The sequence below is a fragment of the Hyla sarda genome, chromosome 1 (genome assembly GCF_029499605.1).
Source record: "Hyla sarda isolate aHylSar1 chromosome 1, aHylSar1.hap1, whole genome shotgun sequence".
Classification (NCBI taxonomy): Eukaryota; Metazoa; Chordata; class Amphibia; order Anura; family Hylidae; genus Hyla; species Hyla sarda.
In genome coordinates, this window is record NC_079189.1 from 434,070,138 (window position 1) to 434,091,450 (window position 21,313).

Sequence of the window (21,313 nt, forward strand, 5' to 3'; positions counted from 1 at the left end):
AGTTTTGCAACATCTGGAGGTCTGCAGGTTGAAGACCACTGGGATTGACAGGTGGAGAGTTCACTCGAGTATAAGCCGAGGGGGGCGTTTTCAGCACAAAAAATCGTGCTGAAAAACTCCGGCTTATACTCGAGTATATACGGTAGTTACTTAAATACTTGCATCACTGGACTAATACGGCTTCTTCAAACTACTAAAATATTTTATAATAATCTGCTAGTTTCCTCAGTGTGAACATACCCCTAGATGTCCCCACTCTCTTGTTGGTTCATGAAGATTTGCCATTCAGTGCTCTAAGACAGTTTGAATGCTGTATTGTCTATAAAGGCCAATTTTTAGATACTGTGATTGGGCAGAAAAGTGTGCCTTATATTCATATTCATATATTTATATTTTTACAGTAAACAGTGTTAGAGCACAGATTATTCCTTGTACATTCATGTATAGCTGTTTCCAGCTGGGTGTCAATCTGCATCGCTTTAATATGCACGGTACAAACCTTTTGATCCCTGGTTGCCTCATCTTTACGCTGATCTTTAACCCATTATTAAGAAATTCTAGAGCAACTTTCACAGCAAATCGACTACCTGATGGCTATACACACGTGGCTTACACTAGCCATTGCATTCTGCGTGTATAGAAGTGCTCCAGCTGGCATCAAGGTAACAGGTGCACTGTATCCATAGCAGGGGGTTGTCAAGCCACATGTGTTACACCTGTTTTTACTGCTTGTAGTCTCCATTGTAATTGGTTAGTGATACGGTGTGGTCCCTAGGGTGCACGCAGCACATTGCAGAGTGATGGCATAAGAGTACAGCTGCTCTAGAGCCGAGGGTAAGGGGGAGGTACATGCTAAATACTAATGACCCATGCAATGCCATTAACACGAAACAAGGCTGTCATACACACAGAATTGAACCAGAACATATTTATACCCTGCCATTTGTGAAACTAAAGACTGTTGATGGGTTGGTCGGCTGGCATAGCTGTAATATTAGTCAAGATCGTGTTGGGTTGGTTTCTCGTAGAAGCTTTTGGCACACTTAACTGTCATTGCAGAATAGAAACAGGTTTTTTTCCTTGTTCACTTTCCCAGAAACTATGACTTTGGTTTCATTTTGAAAGCATGACACACTTGAGTTTATCTGTTCAGGACATAAATACTTTTATTTTGTGTTTTTTACCTTTTGTGTATGGCATGTAGTATTAGCTTAAGGCTGCACTGGGGATTTTTGGATCATTACTGATTTTATGTGTGACAACTGCAGTCCACAAGTTCTCTTATAACTCAATGTATTCCCATGGAGGGAGATTTATCAAAACCTGTGCAGAGGAAGAGTGGGGCAGTTACCCATAGCAACCAATCAGATTGCTTCTTTCATTTTCCACAGGCCTCTTTAGAGGCCTGTGGAAAATGAAAGAAGCAATCTGATTGGTTGCTATGGGCAACTGCACCACTCTTCCTCTGCACAGGTTTTGATAAATCTCCCCCATGGAGAGCAACTTGAGCTCAATAGTTAAAATCACTGCGATGTACCACAAAAAGTGTGTGGAGTCCCATCCTTTAGTCTTTAATATAAGTCTAATAAACTTTTTGAAGGGCACCTCTTAACAGTTTAGGGGTAAATTTGACCTGTTGCAGATTTGTTGCAGAAGTATCTCAAACTGAAGATTTCTTTTATCATTGCATTTAATTAATTTAATTCATTCATTCATGGCTTGTACTTTTAAAGGATTAAAGGGGTAGTCCAGGAAAAAACTTTTTTTTATATATCAACTGGTTCCAGAAAGTTAAACAGATTTGTATATTCCTTCTATTAAAAAATCTTAATCCTTTCAGTACTTATGAGCTTCTGAAGTTAAGGTTGTTTTTTTCTGTCTAAGTAATCTCTGATGACACGTGTCTCGGGAAACATCCAGTTTAGAAGCAAATTCCCATAGCAAACCTCTTCTAAACTGGGCGGTTCCCGAGCCACGTGTCATCAGAGATTACTTAGACAGAAAAGAACAACCTAAACTTCAGAAGCTCATAAGTACTGAAAGAATTAAGATTTTTTAATAGAATAAATTTACAAATCTGTTTAACTTTCTGGAGCAAGTTGATATATAAAAAAAAGTTTTTTCCTGAATAACCCCTTTTAACTTGTTAAGGATGCAGGACATGCATGGATGTCCTGTGCCCACCCCAGGACTTTGATGTAAACTCAGGAGCTAAGCTTGCTTCACAGCTGGTAAGTAATGGGTAACTGCTAATTCTGGACATTGGCATACACAACCATGTCCAGCATTAACGCGATTTTGAAAGTCTCTCACGGCATCTAAAAGTGTAAAATACTAGTGCCGATTAGTTCAGGGGGGCTGACCGGGACCTCCACAGTCTTCTGTGCCACTCAGCGATCCAGGCTGGCTCACTAATCAATGCCACTCGATGGCATACAGTATTTGCAATTGAAAGATTGCATTAATAGGTAACAAAAAAATAGTAAAGAAAATAAGTGTGAAAATAAGTGTTAATAAATGTGAATAGGCCCCTTCCCTTAGACAAGGTTTAAATTGCCCTCCCTTTCCCCATTTTTCTAATAAAATAATGTAGACATAAACCTATATGATGTGCAGTAAATTGCAATATGTAAAGGCAATGTAAAGTTGCATTATTTTTTTTTTCCAGTATTGTCCCACAATTTATTTTTTTCCCTTGCTTCACTGTAGGTTTTGTGGTAAAATTAGTGACGTAATTACAAAGTACAATTGGTCCTGCATAAATTGAAAGACTTACGGCTCTTAAAAGGAGGAAAAAATGAAATATTTCTGCTCCCTCAAGGGGTTTATGGTGTTTTCAGGGGTGAAATTATTGATGGTCTACTACAGATCACCAGTTGATTGGCAGAGTCCCGACACATGGCACAACCTCCAGTCATTTAGGCCAGCCACAGTTCCAGAAGTAAGCAATGTATGGGAGCCAGAAGCCTCAGTTCTATACATTGTGGTTATGGCGCTAGGTTACTGCAGAACAGCTCCCATTCATCTTTATAGGAGCTGCTTGGCAGTAACCTGATGCCACCACTACCACAACGTACAGAACCAAGGCTCCTGGCTCCCCAACAGCTAGGGGTGCTGGGTGTCGGCTACCCTCCTAGCAGCTATTAATACCCGATCTACAGGATAGGCTATCAATGATTTTCCCCCTGGAAAATCCCTTAACACTAACCCACTAACCCTAAAGACAAAATCTGTTTTTAAGGTTGACGATTTTCAATTCAATTGTATACAGTAGTGATGAACTATTATTGGCTTCCCTGAATATTAAGTACACAATGGGAAATATCCGCTGAAATAAAGTGTTCAGTAACATTGCTATATATATATATATATATATATATATATATATATATATATATATATATATATATACTGTGTGTGTGTATCTATATATATATTTATATTTACCGTATATACTCGAGTGTAAGCCGAGTTTTTCAGCACGATTTTTCGTGCTGAAAACACCCCCCTCGGCTTATACTCGAGTGAACTCCCCCACCCGCAGTGGTCTTCAACCTGCGGACCTCCAGAGGTTTCAAAACTACAACTCCCAGCAAGCCCGGGCAGCCATCGGCTGTCCGGGCTTGCTGGGAGTTGTAGTTTTGAAACCTCCGGAGGTCCGCAGGTTGAAGACCACTGCGGCCTTCAACATCATCCAGCCCCCTCTCACCCCCTTTAGTTCTGAGTACTCACCTCCGCTCGGCGCTGGTCCGGTCCTGCAGGACTGTCCGGTGAGGAGGTGGTCCGGTGGGATAGTGTTCCGGGCTGCTATCTTCACCGGGGAGGCCTCTTCTAAGCGCTTCGGGCCCGGCCTCAGAATAGTCACGTTGCCGTGACAACGACGCAGAGGTGCGTCATTTGCGTCATTGTCAAGGCAACGCCTCTATTCCGGGCCGGAAGCGCGGAGAAGAGGCGCCCCCGGTGAAGATAGCAGCCCGGACCACCTCCTCACCGGACCACCTCCTCACCGGACAGCCCTGCAGGACCGGACCAGCGCCGAGCGGAGGTGAGTACTCAGAACTAAAGGGGGTGAGAGGGGGGCTGGATGATGTTGAAGGCCGCAGTGGTCTTCAACCTGCGGACCTCCGGAGGTTTCAAAACTACAACTCCCAGCAAGCCCGGACAGCCGATGGCTGCCTGGGCTTGCTGGGAGTTGTAGTTTTGAAACCTCTGGAGGTCCGCAGGTTGAAGACCACTGAGGGCGAATGATGAGAAGAGGATGATGAAGGGGGGGTGTGGGGATGATGAAGGGGGGTGGGGATGATTACAAGGGGATGATGAAGGGGGGATGTGTGGGATGATAAGGGGATGATGAAGGGGGGATGTGCGGGATGATAAGGGGATGATGAAGGGGGGATGTGTGGGATGATAAGGGGATGATGAAGGGGGGATGTGCGGGATGATAAGGGGATGATGAAGGGGGGATGTGTGGGATGATGACAAGGGGATGATGAAGGGGGATGTGTGGGATGATAAGGGGATGATGATGATGATGAGGATGTTAATGACGGGTCTGGATGATGACAGGGGGGGATGAGGTATTTCCCACCCTAGGCTTATACTCGAGTCAATAACTTTTCCTGGGATTTTGGGTTGAAATTAGGGGTCTCGGCTTATACTCGGGTCGGCTTATACTCGAGTATATACGGGTATTTATTTATTTATTTATTTATTTATTTATTTATTTATTTATTTATTTATTTATTTATTTATTTATTTATTGTATGGTACACAGAGGCAAAAGACACACACAAAAAAAAACATTTACTGGATATGATCAATGGCCCGTGTCTGTGTACTACCAGGGACAAGATCAGACTAACTTGTGATGAATTAGACATTGCTTTCTATACCAAACCCCGAGTCTCACCCCCAGCCCCCACCCCTTATCTTTAAACCTCCCTTCTATTGATATACATTAAAATTGATTCCGCAAAGAGTTAAAACCACTGATCACAGTCCACCAATTAATATAGCCTGTTCTAGTCTTGATATTAGGCATCTGCAGTACACATTAAGAAAATAGACTGAGATACTGATGATTAAAATATTAACTGTTCGCCTTCCCCACATGTTTCGTGGCAACATTCACATCATCAGGGGTGTAGAGGGAAGGTTACCTTTTAATCCTGTCCATGTAATATACTATCAACATTTTTGCTGAATGTATTTGGGCATGCTATTGAAATATTCTAAGGATAAAAAGTTGGTAAATATCCACTTATTTTTTTTTTCTTTTATAATAATGTTGATGACAACTGTAAATGTTACTGATGATTGATTTTGTAACCTACACTGACCACCGCTCCACAATGCTGCAGAAACGCTGCTTGTCTGGAGGGAATCAATATGCTCAATATACTGGACACTGCATTTCAGGAATACAGAGCTCCATAGTAACCCTTTAACGCACCATAGTAACTCTGTAATGCCCTGTATACAACATAAGAAAAAACACCAAGAAATCATTAGTAAATGTCTTCTAAGGTTTGAAAGCAGTTTGTAGTAGTTAGAGGCAGCCTAGATGGTCCAAACTGCAAACCTTTCCATTATAGCTAAATGTACCAGTATTCTGGTTGAATTTGCCCTGTATTACAATTGTATTTTTAGACTGATTTTGCATTAATGCCTGGCATTTACCCTTTAGATGCCTCACTAAAAGTTGATTGCAACATCTAAAATGTTTAAAAATGGTTTTTGGTTATCTCAGTGGGCTGATCTGGACCTCCGTGGAATGATTGGGTGGGGGGGGGGGGTCCCTAATAAAAGTATTAATCTCTCCCTTTTCCCATTTTTCAAATAAAATCATGTAACCTATTTGGTATCACCACATGCGGAAATGTTATAATATTATGTTAATGAAACCACACAGTGAATGGTGTAATTGAAAAAAAAAGGCAGATTTTTGGTCACTTCATAGAAGTTTCATTAAAACAAACATGGTACCGATAACTATAGATCAGCGTGAAAAAAAAAAGAGCCCTCACACAGCCCTATAAAGTGTTATAGGGGTCAGAAGCATACTCCTTATCTTACAAAAGCTTATCATATTTTAAAAGTAAAATAAAACAAAACCTATATAGACTGGGTATCGTAATCATATTGACCTACAGAATAAATATAACAGAATGTTTATTTTTTTGTTTTTTTTTGCTTTACTGTAGCTATTGTGGTTGCAATGAGTGATGTCACTACAAAGTATAATTGGTACTACTTAAAGCAAGCCCTCATATGGTCCTGTAGGGGGAAAATTTAAAGTATGTACAACAAGGGATGTAACAACTTATCCGCTATGCTAAGAAGAGGGGATAAGTGTCAGATCGGGGGTTTCTGACCGCTGGGACCCCCCGCGATCTCCCCCACTGCAAACCAGCTCTCAGAATGAAAGGAGCCGTATCAACCCCCTCCATGCAGCTCTATGACGGAACCAGAGATAGCCGAGTTCTGCGCTCCGGCTCTCCCATAGAGTTGCATGGAGGGGGCATGTTGGCTGCAGCTTCGTGCAGTGATCGACAAGCCCCATTCATGCAGAGAGCCAGGGCAGGAGATCTGACACTTCTCCCCTATCCTTAGGATAGGGGATAAGTTGTTACGTCCCAGAGTTTTCCTTTAAAAATGGCTGTGTCTTCAAGGGGTTAAGTGGGGGTGTGATGCAAACAATGTGTAAGAGTATAATAACAATAAAAAACAGTACATACACAAGGTTGCAATTATAGAAATAAGGCAGTGAAATAACCAGTACTTTAGAGTTCAGTGGTAGTAAATAATACACCTAAGCATTGACTATATTAAAACACCTGATAAGTAAGGCTCCTTTCACACTATGAATTTCTCCGTTTACAAACTTCCGTCACATGTTCCGTCACTACAGCTGCAAAACCTGGCCGTTACAAAACCCCTGACTGCTGTGACTGCATTGCAGCCTATGGGGTTTTGTAACTGCCCGTTTGCACCCGTATATGCCCGTAATTCATTACGGGCGTTATACAGTGACGGGACATCGTGGCGGAAAAATTAATGCATGCATCCGGTATAAGTTATCGGCTATTTACCCCCCCCCCCCCCCCCCACCCAGCAGAAGCCGTTGGAGATAAATGATTTAAAGCGGGCGCTTTAAATCAATGAACTGCAGCGTCTTTTGCTGGGCCAGAGACCGCCACCCGCTTCTCTCCCCCTGCCTGTCCTGGGGTCCTCCCTAGTCCAACCACCGCCGCTGCCCCATTGCCTCCCCCATCCCCGCTTTTATAATTGCCTGTTCCCGGGGTACGTGCTACTTCTGGCTCCGGCGGCGTCCTAAGCTGTCACTGTGTGCACTGACGGTAACATTGCATTGAGGACGTCACTCGTCATTGCGCTGCGCAGAAGGAGCCAGAAGTAGCGCGGACCCCGGGAACAGGTAATTATAAAACCAGGGATGGAGGAGGCAATGGGGCGGGCAGGTCATTATCGTCAAGATAATTGCCGATACCGATAATGTCCAAAATCGTGAATATCGACCAAACCGATAATCGGTCGATCCCTAATGCAGATGCCATGTAGGTAAATAGGGCTCTTGGTTGTTGCGGGCAAGTAAGAGAAAATTAGGACAGGGAAACAGCTTGGTGTTCACTGCTGGTATAAATGTTGGCCCTCGGCCTGTGTTTCCATGAAATGTCCATTTTCCTAGTGTGCGTGTGATGTTTCCTGTGTGCACACCCTGGGAGCTGTGGTCACACACTGGTCGCATGCACTTGCCGGTTTGCATTCCTCCCCCTTGTGAAGTGGTGTGGGTAGTAGGAGTATGTGCCATGTACATGTCACTTTGTGCCCTTTCTGTTTATCTTCCTGTGATCATTGGTGTTCCCTCCCTAACCCAGCGTATGTCTGTCTTTTTGAGATTACATCTCTGTGAAACTGCTGGTATCAAGCTGGAAAAACCTCTTTTGGAATCCTGTCAGTGTGAGAGGGGGAGGAAGGGAAAAAATGTAGAGACACAGGTATTCCATACAAAATCACATCAACACTGGGGGAGCGAGGGAGGGAAATGTATTACATTGTGTGGCTGATCTTTATGGCCTAGATCAGTGTTTCCCAACCAGGGTGCCTCCAGGTGTTGCAAAAGTACAACTCCTAGCATACCCGGAAAGCCAAAGGCCCCGTAGAGCCACCAGTGCTGCGTGCAGCTGAGACAGGTGGATGCTGCATGAGAGATTGCGGGGGGTCCCCAGCGGTAGGACCCCCATGATCCGACATCTTATGGATAGAAGATAAGAGGTCTTGGGGCCGGAGTACCCATTTGATGCCTGAATAACCATCAGCCTTTGGCACCTGTTCTGATTTTGGCCACACTAAAAACCTTGACTCTCCAGGAATGGATTGAAAGGGCCCACTACCACCACTACTGACCACGATTTTGTCTCCGGTTTAAAAACCGTACTGCAACTGCATACGTATTTTTTTTAACAAGGACATCAATGGGAAACGCACATGTATACGGTTCCAAACGGGAAACGGTATACGATTTTTACTTTGCACATGCACATTTGCATCCTAAAGTCCCCACCCAACACCATTAAAAATGGACAACATTTTCAAAAATGTATGGGTTTTATTTATTTTTTATAAAAACGGACGGAACTGTATAGACTTTTAAAAACAGTATACGGTTTAAAAACGCATACGCTTTACTTTTTCCTATACTGTTCCATCCTTTTTTATTTTTTATTTTTTTGCCATACAGTTTTCTTTAGAAAAACTGATTGAAAACAGTATGGCAAAAACGTGATGTGACCGCATACGGCTGGGGGGAGCTAAAAACTTGCGCTGCCGTATGCCGCCGGTATGTAATTCATTTCATGAGCCGACCGTAGTGGAGCGGTTGGCTCATTTTTCCCCGTATGCGGTTTTCTACCGGACCTAAAACCGTAGTCAACCACGGTTTTAGGTCCGGTAGAAAACCGCATACGGGGAAAAATGAGCCGACCGGTTCACTCCGGTCGGCTCATTGAAATTTAATTACATACCGTCCGCATACGGCAGGCATTCAGGAACGCAAGTTTTTAGCTCCCCCCAGCCGTATGTGGTCACGTATGGGGAAAAACGTGATGTGAACCCAGCCTAAGCCAGGTTTACATATTTGTTACAAAACTTTTTGGAATATAGTACAGTACAATGTAAGTCATTTTAGACTGCTGTCTTATACGCTCCAGTGATTGGATTGTTTGGCCAGCCAGTTTGCACAGGATCGTTCACACAGGGATATTTGTGGACAACCAACAATGATGTTAGGTCCTGAACATTCTGAGCGATCAAATGACTAACTAGCATTGGCATAGGGCAATAATCAGATTTGAATCCTCCCCTCAGTACTAAAGTGTAAGCTACTCCTGTTTTCAGAACCCCCAAAGTATACGTAGTCACTGAGTTTTCAAAAAGGTCAAACCATAGAAAACTTAAACTGCCCTGAATTCTTCTCTACCCGCTCTCTGTCACCTGACCAAGACAGCCTCATAATGTTATGATATGGGGCCGTCTTGGTACGCGTGCCCAGAGAGTTGGGGAGGCAGCCTTCGACTGCGCACTTCTCCTTGCTAGTTCTATTGGGGTCCGAACATTCACACCCCTACCGATTTTTTTTTAATACTTTTGATGTGTTCCTAGGACATTTCAAAAGTTTTTGGAAAACTCTGATCTGTTAAAGTCATACAGCATCTCTTAGAACATTGTGTTTTTTGTTTTTAACAAAAAAAAACTGTTGCCTAAATATGATGTGAACAGTACCCAAGTCACATGCTCATTCCCAGATTCTCCGTTATTTTAGTATTTGTGTTTCTTTTCTCCTTTAGATGGATCTTTATGCAGAACACCCCCTGGTGGTACAGAAGAACAGAGGACACAGCATGAACTTATGCCATACATTGATGACTCTCCGAGCTCTTCTCCTCAGCTCAGTGCTAAGAGCCATAGCAGCAGAGACACCCTTTCCTCTGCCTCATTGGATTCCAGCAAATCGGTGGGTAGTATTGTTTAAAGGCTATGTGTCACCTAGACTTTTTTATTTTTTTTTATTTATCTACTTTATCTATTTATTACAGAAACATTGTTTTTTCCCAACCAGTTTTTTAAAATATTTTTTTATATTATTTCATTTCTGTAGCACATTGTTATATGGGGCAACCATGCTGCCTGAGCCTCTGCTTCTGCTCTCTTAGCAACAGTTACAGATATGCTTTAGAGCAGTCACCTAGACATAGTAAACAGTAGTCTGGAGCTGACTTATTGACAATGAGAGTTTTCTGGGCATGCTTTGTGTACAGAGAGGGAGTAGGAGAGCAGTGATTCTAGTTGGTCCCATTTCTTTTGCTACTAGTAAGAAACTGTGCAGGACCCAGGTAAATGCATTGTCAGCAAATAAAGAGATAAGGGTATTGATTTAAATGGGCACTGTCAGATCCAAAAACGTTATATGTTGTTACTGGTGAAAATGTAAAGACCTTTTGTAATATGGTTGTTTAAATTTTTTTTGAAGATTTAATAAAGAAAATGGTTCCTGAATATCCAACCACTAGGTGTCCCCATACCTAGTGGGACACTAACCATTCCTGCAGCAGCATCAGGCTTGTCCATGAGTCATGGACAAGAGATGACTCATGGACAAGGCTGCATGAGCAGATGCCCCAATCACCTCCCACCACCACAAGGAGCCACATGCTCCCTTTCCCTGAGAGGATTTCTAACACTGTGAGCAAATGAAAAGAGGTGTTTTTAGAATAAATATGGATGATAGAAGCATAAAATTAGATGTGCATTGTAAGGATTAGGTACTAAGTAACATTATTACTTTTTGTTTTTGTGTGATCAGACAGGTACACTTTAAGGGTCATGGGGAAAACTAGGGGAAGTGAATACAAAGTGTTTCAGTCAGATGCAATGGGGCCCCCACTGTGTGATCATGTGTTATCTATTTGCTGGTGACACCTTTTATGGTGTGGTGGACTTCCTGTAAATGACATGATTACATATTTTGCCTATTGAATCCCTCCTGGCTCTTAGGAGCAAGTGTAGAGATAAGTCTCTGATTGCCCTCACCCACTTTGCAAAGCCAGATGCTTCATAGTGGCAAATGTAGGTGGCATTAAGAAAAATATACTGGAAAGAGAAATGGTAATCGAGGGCAGACAACCCCTACACAAGCACCACTACTTTCTTTCTTTTTTTTTTTTTTTTTTTTTTTTATTAAATAGCCAAAGCAACATTTTTTTTTTTAAATCGAAAATCATGGATTGCTGTTCTAAGCATGTTGACAGGAAAGATCCGCCACCTTGTTTGGATCCATCAGGAATGATAATGGTTAACTGACCTCATGTTATAAATGTATAATGCTTTCCCTTGTTTCTGCTTCTAGAATGAGTTGGATTTGGAGAAAGGCTTGGAGATGAGGAAATGGGTCCTCTCTGCAATTTTGGCTAGCGAAGAAACCTATTTGAGTCATCTGGAAGCCTTGCTATTGGTAAGTGTATCAAATTTTACTATGCTCTTTGTGTTGTCCTTTTGTAACCAAGTACCCTAAACAAACATAGTGTTCTTTTTATTTTGCTCTTACAGCCAATGAAACCTCTTAAAGCAGCAGCGACTACTTCACAGCCAGTTCTGACCATCCAGCAGATAGAAACCATTTTCTTCAAGGTTCCAGAGTTGTATGAGATCCACAAAGAGTTTTATGATGCTCTGTTCCCAAGAGTCCAAAAATGGAGCCATCAGCAACGAGTTGGGGACCTCTTCCAAAAACTGGTGGGTGAAGCCATAGGCAGTGCTCTGAAGTCTTGGTTGGTGTTTTCCTGTTGGATAAAACATTAAAGGATGTGTTGATGTTTTGCCATGCGATCCCTGACTTGTCCGTTTGTTTCTGAATAAAATATTAAAGGGTAGCTCCCACCATCCTATTTTTTTTTTCTGTCCCTGCCTATTGCCAATCTATCCCTAACCCCCTCCCTGCTTTTAATTTTTATTTTTACTATATTAAAAATAACTTCCCCAGCAGGCCCCACGTCACTGATGCCTGCTGGAGCCGACACTTCCGCCCTTAGTTCATCTACACAGGGTGCCTCCAGCTGTTTCACCACTACAACTCCCAGCTTGCCCTGACACCTACTGGCTGTCAGGGCATTCTGGGAGGTGTAGTATTGAAACAGCTGGAGGCACCCTGTGTAGATAAACTATTAGTTAGTTACATGCGGCGCTACGGCGCTAGCCTGTTCCCTCCGTTTCCCCCCCGCGCCATACCCCGTTCCCTCCATCACAAACCCCCCTCCCCCATACCCCGTTCCCTCAATACACTTACTGCAGAGTCCGGCAGCGGGTGTGCAGGGACAGCGGCGGCGACGATGTGCGGGAGGAGTGGCCGGGGAGCCAATGCACTCGCTCCCTGCCTGTCTGATTGACAGGCAGGGAGCGAGTGCAGCCTAACTGAAAAAGGACTGATTGCCAGGCCAAAATCAGTCCTTTTTCAGGCGTGACGTCACGCCAGGCTGCAGCCGGCCACTAGGAGGGAGACCCCTAGTGGCCGGTTTTCAAATGTAAATTAAACCATTTTAATAAAAAAAAATAAAAGTATATTAGAGATATGTTGTAGTACATAAGTACTACAACATATCAAAAAATAAAGTTGGTGACAGTGCCCATTTAAGTTATTCACTGTAAATGTCTGACTGACTGTAAATGTATAAAATCACATTGGTGACTGAGATAAAGTGCTTCCCCCCCCCATTATGTTGTTTTACTTTTACTTTATTTCCCATTTCCACTCCACACTTTTTTCACCCTTCACCTTCTTAATTCTTCCTTTGCACTTTCCATGTACAGGCCAGCCAGCTGGGTGTGTATCGCGCCTTTGTTGACAACTATGAGGTTGCTATGGAAACAGCAGAGAAATGTTGTCAGGCTAACGCTCAGTTTGCTGAAATTTCAGAGGTGAGAAGAGTTTTTTGTGCTTTAATTAAAAAAACATTGTAATATTGAGATATGTTAAATTAGGGCTGGGCGGTATGACCAAATGTGTGTATCACAGTATTTTTGTAACTTTCGGCGATTCCACGGTATATAACGGTATTTCCTCCTCCTCCCCAAAATTATCAGCGCTGCGCTGTTCTGCCACCCCCCCCCCCCCCCAAATTATCAGCCCAGCACTGCCCCCATCGGGGTAAATACTCACATGTCACCCGCTAGCGCTGCCCTCCTCGTGCTGTTTGTTGCGGCCGCCTGTGCTGACACAAGGTAAACAAAATAAACTAACGGCATGTTCCGACGTCGGCCTTATGCTGGGGACGGGAATGTCCGACAGCCGTCAGCCTATCACCGTCCGCATCGATGTTCCACCTCGGCCGCTGATAGGCTGAGCCCACGGTCATGTAAGGAGCTCTGGATGGCTTCTTACATGACAGTGGGCTCAGCCTGTCAGCCGCCGAGGCGGAACATCGCTGCGGCTGGTGATAGGCTGACGGCTGTCCGACGTTCCATTCCCTAGGAAGCAGATGAGGAGGTAAGATAACGTTTATTTTGTTTATTTTTTGCAGCCCGGGCATAGGGATACCGCACAGTATAGAGCAGTGGTCTTCAACCTGCCGACCTCCAGATGTTGCAAAACTACAACTCCCAGCATGCATACTGAGAGTTGTAGTTTTGCAACATCTGGAGGTCCGCAGGTTGAAGACCACTGGTATAGAGTGTCAGCGCCGGGTTCGGAAATCTCACCTCACACCGGCGGCCGCAACAAACAGGAGGATGGGGATGGGGACAGCGCTAGGCTGATAATTAATTGGGGGGCAGAACAGCGCTCGCGGGCAACATATGATTAGTTCGTCGATGTGGGGCCAAACCAGTATTGCGGTATGGGTTAAAATTCATACCGTGCAGCACAAAAATGTTGGTATATTCGGTATGAACCGGTATACCGCTCAGCCCTATGTTAAATAATTGCTATATGGAACTGCTAAAACTCTTAATATGTAGTAAAATGATATTCTTCTGTCTGCTGTGGTATTCCCAAAGAGAACATGGGCTGAACTTACCTGGACTTTTGAGCCTCATTAACATATTAACAATAAGGCTTATATCTCCGCACAGGAAAAGAAAAACTATGGAGATGATGATTAGAAAAAAAAAGTTATTCCTGGAATCGTGATGACTAGTCATGGGCCTGTCTAGCCATGGGCTTATTTACACCTTTGTTTTTCTGCTTGCAGGCAGGGCTGCTTTAAACCTAAAATCCTCAAAGAGGTTATAGAGTACAATGATACACTTTCCACAACAAACATAATCTTTTGTTAGGTTGAAATGGCATGTTCTGGTATTGCTTCAGAAAAAGAACACAGACCTGACCTTTATTTCCTAGTCTCGATCTTCTTTTTTTATCTCTTCTCTTTTTACAGGAAAATCTGTGTAGTGGGCGGAGTTTCTGCCTGTCACTTGGTTTGCTTTGAACTTCATTTCCCAGCAGTCATTAGTGCAGATGGTTATCCCTGTTCAACATATTAAGTTATCCATCAGGAGAATGTAATATTCATAATGATATCTCTTCTCTACCCACACAGCATAAAGTGTTATTATAGTGAATAATACCCCTCCCCTCACCCCTTCCTAGTGAATGGGTGGCGGTGTATGGGTGGGGGGGCTGAGGGGTTGATTGCGGTGCTGGGAGGGTTTAGAGGGGGGACTTATTTGGTGGTTTTGATGTGATGTTTGTCCCAGTGGTAAGACCCCCCCCCTCACACACACACACACACACACACACACGCACACACACCACCCCACAATCAGATACTTATCCCCTATGCTGTGGATAGGGGATTAGCTGTTCAGTACCAGAGTACCCCTTTAAGACCTATTTATCTTTATGGGAAAACCCCTTTAAATCTTCTTATGTGCTTTATGTTAAGTTTAGCTCTTCATCAGTGGAAATGACTGTCCATAGTTATTTAAAGACAAAAATGGCATAACCTGGAATATTTTTTTGTTTCCAGAATTTAAGAGCCAGAAGCACACGTGAGTCCAAGGAGCAACCAGCTAAAACTTCCCTGGAGGGTGAGTGTTTGCACTTGCTAAGTGTTAGGGAGAAGCTCTGGTTGGCATTGGTGGGGCATTTTAGGACATTTTGTGATCTTTAGAAACATACTTGTTCTGACTACTAAATTGATGTTGGCCTGGAAAACTGGAATATTGGATATCCCTGGGTGTGTCATCCTGTATTATGCTGTAATGGTAAAATGTGTCACCCGGTCTGTTCTTTGTCTCTAGCTCTGCTCTATAAACCAGTGGATCGTGTGACACGCAGTACACTTGTTCTACATGTGAGTTTTTTTTTATTATTTATCCATTATAACCACTCATTGTAGAATTTTAGACTAGTGGACCTTTTAGTGGTGCACCAGTGATATTTGGCTTTAAAATATATTATAAATCCCTTACTTTTTATGTGTTAAGTTTTGGCAGCTGCAAACTGCTGTAATGTAAAGACTATACTACAGCCATGACATTGTTGTGAAGGTGCCTTAGGATATGTCCACACGTGCAGAATCTGCTGCATATTTTTTGCAGCTGATTTTGCTACCCATTAAAGGGGTACTCCACTGGAAAACATTTTCTTTTAAATCAGCTGGTGCCAGAAAGTTCAACAGATTTGTAAATGACTTCTATTCAAAAATCTTAATCCTTCCCGTACTTATCAGCTGCTGTATGCTACAGAGGAAGTACTTTTCTTTTTTATTTCCTTTCTGTCTGACCACAGTGTCCTTTGCTGACACCTCTGTCCATGTCTGGAACTGTCCAAAGTAGGAGTAAATCCCCATGGCAAACCTCTCCTGCTCCAAAGTTTCTAACATAGAGGTGTCAGCAGAGAGCACTGTGATCAGGGAGAAAGGAAATTCAAAAAGAAAAGAACTTCCTCTGTAGTATACAGCAGCTGATAAGTACTGGAAAGATTAAGATTTTTTAATAGAAGTACGGTAATTTACAAATATCTTTAACTTTCTGGCACCAGTCGATTTTTAAAAGAAAATTTTTTCAAGTGGAGTACCCCTTTAACTTCAATCAGCTGCAGAAAATATGCAACCAAAAATATGCAGCAGATCCTGTAGGTGTGAACATACCCTTATACTTCCTACATTTACATAAGACAAACACTGTGTGATCGCTGACAAATTTCACTGCCTACAGGATTTACTGAAGCATACACCCATTGGTCATCCAGACTATCCCCTACTTCAAGATGCACTTAGAATTTCCCAAAACTTCCTGTCTAGCATCAATGAGGAGATCACACCGCGACGACAGTTAATGACTGTTAAAAAAGGAGAGGTGAGTGACTACCGAGGGGGAATATTGTCATTCAGAAAATACTATTATAGAAAATTGTGTTCTTAAACAAAGACTACATTGGTATATCATCCACCGTTTTAATATTTTACTCAATACTGTATGTTATATAACTTTCAAGATCCTAAACCATACATATCAACAGAACAGGGGTCCACCTGTCCAGGTAAAAATAACGGAATATGGGCATGTACTATTCAGGAAGTTTTCATGCTGTCTTTTTTTCACATTTTTGTTACGTTGTGCTAATATTGGGGTCATTAACTAGTTGGAAGGTTAAAGGGGTACTCCGGAAAACGTTTTTTTTTTTTTTTTTAAATCAACTGGTGCCAGAAAATGAAACAAATTTGTAAATTACTTCTATTAAAAAAAATCTTAATCCTTCCAGTACTTATTAGCTACTGAATACTACAGAGGAAATCTTTTCTTTTTGGAACACCGTGCTCTCTGCTGACATCACAATCACAGTGCTCTCTGCTGACATCTCTGTCCATTTTAGGAACTGTCCAGAGCAGCATATGTTTGCTATGGGGGTTTTCTCCTACTCTGGACAGTTCTTAAAATGGACAGAGATGTCAGCAGAGTGCACTGTCGTCATGATGTCAGCAGAGAGCACTGTGTTCCAAAAAGAAAATAATTTCCTCTGTAGTATTCAGTAGCTAATAAGTAGTGGAAGGATTAAGATTTTTTAATAGAAGTAATTTAAAAATCTGTTTAACTTTCTGGCACCAGTTGATTTAAAAAACAATGTAAAAGTTTTCCACCGGAGTACCCATTTAACCCCTTCATGACCCGGGGTTTTTCCGTTTTTGCACTTTAGTTTTTTCCTCCTTACCTTTAAAAAACCATAACTCTTTCAATTTTGCACCTAAAAATCCATATGATGGCTTATTTTTTGTGCCACTAATTCTACTTTGTAATGACGTCAGTCATTTTACCCAAAAATCTGAAAAGAATGGAAAACGGGGAAAAAAAATCATTGTGCGACAAAATTTAAGAAAAAACACCATTTTGTGGTGGCTTCCGTTTCTACGCAGTACATTTTTCGGTAAAAAATGACACCTTCTCTTTATTCTGTAGGTCCATACGATAAAAATGATACCCTACTTATATAGGTTTGATTTTGTCGGACTTCTGGAAGAAATCATAACTACATGCAGGAAAATTTATACATATAAAATTGTCATCTTCTGACCCCTATAACTTTTATTTTTCCGCTTACAGGGCAGTATGAGGGCTCATTTTTTGCGCTGTGATCTGAAGCTTTTAGCTGTGCCATTTTTGTGTTGTTCGGACTTTTTGATAGCTTTTTATTCATTTTTTTCATGATATAAAAAGTGACCAAAAGTACGCTATTTTGGAGTTTGGAATTTTTTTGTGCGTACGCCATAAACCGTGCGGTTTAATTAATGATATATTTTTATAATTCGGACATTTCCGCACGCTGCAATACCACTTATGTTGTGTTTTTTTTATTCACACAGTTTTTTTTTTTTTTTTTTTATTGGAAAAGGGGGGTGATTCTTACTTTTATTAGGGAAGGGGTTAAATGATCTTTATTAACTTTTTTTTTTTGCAATGTTATAGCTCCCATAGGGGGCTATAACACTGCACACACTGATCTTTTATATTGAGCATGGTTATCCCATAGGATAACATTGCTCAATGATTCTGTCGCTTGACTGCTCATGCCTGGATCTCAGGCACTGAGCAGTCATTCGGCGATTGGACACCAGGAGGCAGGTAAGGGGACCCTCCTGCTGCCCTACAGCTGTTCGGGATGCCGCAATTTCACCACGGAGGTCCCAAACAGCCCCCTGAGCTAGCCGGCATTTATTAACTTTAACTTTTGACAAGGCGATCAACTTTGAACGCCGCGTCTAAAGGGTTAATAGCGACCCGACCCCCAATGACTCGGGGCCATGCCGTGGCCCCGCGTTATAGAATGGGAGCCGACCCATGACGTACACGTATGTCATGGGTCGGGAAGAGGTTAACCTTTGGCCCAGTCTGAAATCCAGGGCCCTCTGAATTAGGTTTTTATTAAAAATATCTCTGTACTTTGCTCCCTCAAGCTTTGCCTTAACCTGACCAGTCTCCCTGTTCCAGCCAGGATGCTCTCACCACCATGCTTCCCAGTAGTGATGGTTTGGGGCAGGTGATGAGCAGTGCCTGGCTATCTCCAGACATAAAGCTTAGAATTAAGGCCAAAAACCTCAATCTTGGTTTCATCAGATCAAAGAATCTTATTACTGTAGGATATATTTTTTTGTATTTTTTGTATTTTTTTGTATTTTTTTTTGCAATCTCTAGACAGACTTTTTGTGTCTTTTACTGAGAAGAGGCTTAAAATTACTTTTCTCTCTTGAGATGTCATAATACTGGGAATGTTGCTCAATCTTGGCTTCATAATGTGATATGAAATTAATGACTTTTTTTTTTTTTTTGTACTGAAATAGAAATTTATACCAGTTATGTTGAGGGGCAAAGTTTCTTCTTGAGAACACCAGACATATGTTTGTATTTTCTATCTTTCCTTATTATATTATTATAATAAGTAGTCCTCTTGTCTTTTGCGGATTATATTGCTAAGGTATAACTCTCCCATCAGATAGTGAAGAAAGGATGTGCTACATGTGACTCTCCCTACCATTCAGCCTATCCCTCTCTGTGCTTCCTTTGTTATATGTCCTAACCAATGTTATATTTTTGAATTACACAGTGGTGCTTCTTGAATTCTGTAAATTTTCCTGTTCATTTTTTACAGCATGAGGTTATTGCAATGTTTATACATTGTCCATGTGTTATCCTTCTGAAAACTTTAACAAAAAATAAGACTGGCTTACATAGTTACATAGTTACATAGTTAGTACGGTCGAAAAAAGACATATGTCGTCCAAGTTCAACCAGGGAATTGAAGGGTAGGGGTGTGGCGCGATATTGGGGAAGGGATGGAATTTTATATTTCTTCATAAGCATTAATGTTATTTTGTTCCAGGAATGTATCTAATCCTGTTTTAAAGCTGTTAATTTTTCCTGCTGTGACCAGTTCCTGAGGTAGACCGTTCCATAAATTCACAGTCCTCACGGTAAAGAAGGCGTGTCGCCCCTTGAGACTAAACCTTTTCTTCTCCAGACGGAGGGAGTGCCCCCTCGTCCTTTGGGGGGGTTTAACCTGGAACAGTTTTTCTCCATATTTTTTGTATGGGCCATTAATATACTTATATACGTTTATCATATCCCCCCTTAAACGTCTCTTCTCAAGACTCAACAATTGTAACTCCTTTAATCGCTCCTCATAGCTAAGATGTCCCATGCCCCATATTAGTTTAGTATCACGTCCCTGCACCATCTCCAGCTCCACAGTGTCCCTTTTATGAACAGGCGACCAAAACTGAACAGCATATTCCAGGTGAGGCTGTACCAATGCTTTATAAAGGGGGAGTATTATGTCCCTGTCCCTTGAGTCCATGCCTCTTTTTATACATGACAATATCCTGCCGGCTTTGGAAGCAGCAGCCTGACATTGCATGCTATTCTGTAGTCTGTGATCTACAAGTACACCCAGACCCTTCTCTACCAGTGACTCTGCCAGTTTAATCCCCCCTAAGACATACGATGCATGCAGGTTATTAGTACTCAGCTTATTGTTGAGTCTTCCCAGCTATGCTGTGCTCCACTGGGAAAAAAATATTCAAATTTGTCCTTCTCCATAAACAAGAGAACTTGCTCTCTGGTGCCACCTATTGGAAGTATTGGAGTAACTTTCTCTTCTGGAGGAGATTCTTGAAGTCAGGTTTCAAGGCTCTATAACAGTGGTCTTCAACCTCCAGATGTTGCAAAACTGCAACTCCCAGCATGCCCGGACAGCCGTTGGCTGTCCGGGCATGCTGGGGGTTGTAGTTTTGCAACATCTGGAGGTCCGCAGGTTGAAGACCACTGCTCTATAAAGTGTTGAGCATTGACTTTCAGAGATGCCACCCTCCAGTAGGTGGCATGAGAGAGCAAGCTTTCGTCTTGCTGTAGAAGTACTTTGTATAGTTTTTATATTTGTTAATTACTTCTTTTTTTTTTTTTCATGTCTTTTTCTCACTTTCTCTAATAGAATCGGCAGCTTTTGAAGGACAGTTTCATGGTAGAGCTGGTGGAAGGAGCTCGCAAGCTGCGTCATGTCTTCCTTTTCACTGATCTTCTCTTGTGTGCAAAGTTAAAGAAACAGATAGGAGGGTATAAGTCTATTAGATGTCATAATATGGTCTTTAAAAAAAAAAAAAGTCTGCCATTTAATTTAAATATTTTTGAATACTCAGGAAAAGCCAGCAGTATGATTGCAAGTGGTACATTCCTCTAGCGGATCTGACATTCCAACCTCTGGATGAAGCAGATGCTGCTATCAACATTCCCCTTATACAAGACGATGAGCTGGAAGCTATGAAAGTTAAAATTTCACAGTTGAAAAGTGATATCCAAAGAGAAAGGGTATGTCTTGTTTACGTGTTATGCAGTCGATGACTAAAATAAGGCTCCTTCTTCAGAAACTCTTGTGCAGCAGCCAAGGAGTGTACTATAAGGCTAAGTTTCTACTTGTTTTTTTTGTCCTGCGTTTTTTGGTTTGAAAAAACAAAATAAAAAACGGCAGTGCAATTTCCTGCGTCAGGCGTTTATTCTGGCGTTTTTTCATTTTTGTGGAAATTGCATTTTTGGCACCTTGGCAGGTTTTTATTTTTTTTTATTTATTTTTTTTGGGTACCCAAAATTTGTTGGGTACCAAAAAAAAGATGCAGTAGTGATGGAAAAAAATATTTAACGAAATTTCAATTTTTTATTAAATTGTGTGTGTGTTTCACTTTTTTTTTCTCTATTTTTTAAAATTTTTAGGTAGTACTACTACTCTCATCATGGAACGGTGTGTGTTCCATGCTCTGAG

At 41.9% G+C, this 21,313-nt stretch overlaps 1 protein-coding gene across 4 annotated transcripts in view; it reads left to right on the plus strand.

Moving 5' to 3' along the window:
- Positions 1–21,313, plus strand: part of BCR (BCR activator of RhoGEF and GTPase) — a 61,836-nt gene that overhangs the window by 17,824 nt on the left and 22,699 nt on the right. For 2 of the 4 annotated variants that reach the window (XR_008846442.1, XM_056530833.1), the window contains exons 2-10: positions 9,864–10,030; positions 11,423–11,527; positions 11,623–11,808; positions 12,880–12,987; positions 15,036–15,096; positions 15,310–15,362; positions 16,228–16,368; positions 20,492–20,613; positions 20,697–20,865. Coding sequence is in view for 3 of the 4 variants with exons in the window: in XM_056530833.1 (XP_056386808.1) it covers positions 9,864–10,030; positions 11,423–11,527; positions 11,623–11,808; positions 12,880–12,987; positions 15,036–15,096; positions 15,310–15,362; positions 16,228–16,368; positions 20,492–20,613; positions 20,697–20,865 (1,112 nt within the window). In the remaining variant the exon portion in view is untranslated. Of the gene's footprint in view, positions 1–814; positions 835–949; positions 969–9,863; positions 10,031–11,422; positions 11,528–11,622; positions 11,809–12,879; positions 12,988–15,035; positions 15,097–15,309; positions 15,363–16,227; positions 16,369–20,491; positions 20,614–20,696; positions 20,866–21,313 lie in introns of those variants that run through there. The other 2 variants (XM_056530854.1, XM_056530843.1) reach the window with 2 other exon arrangements.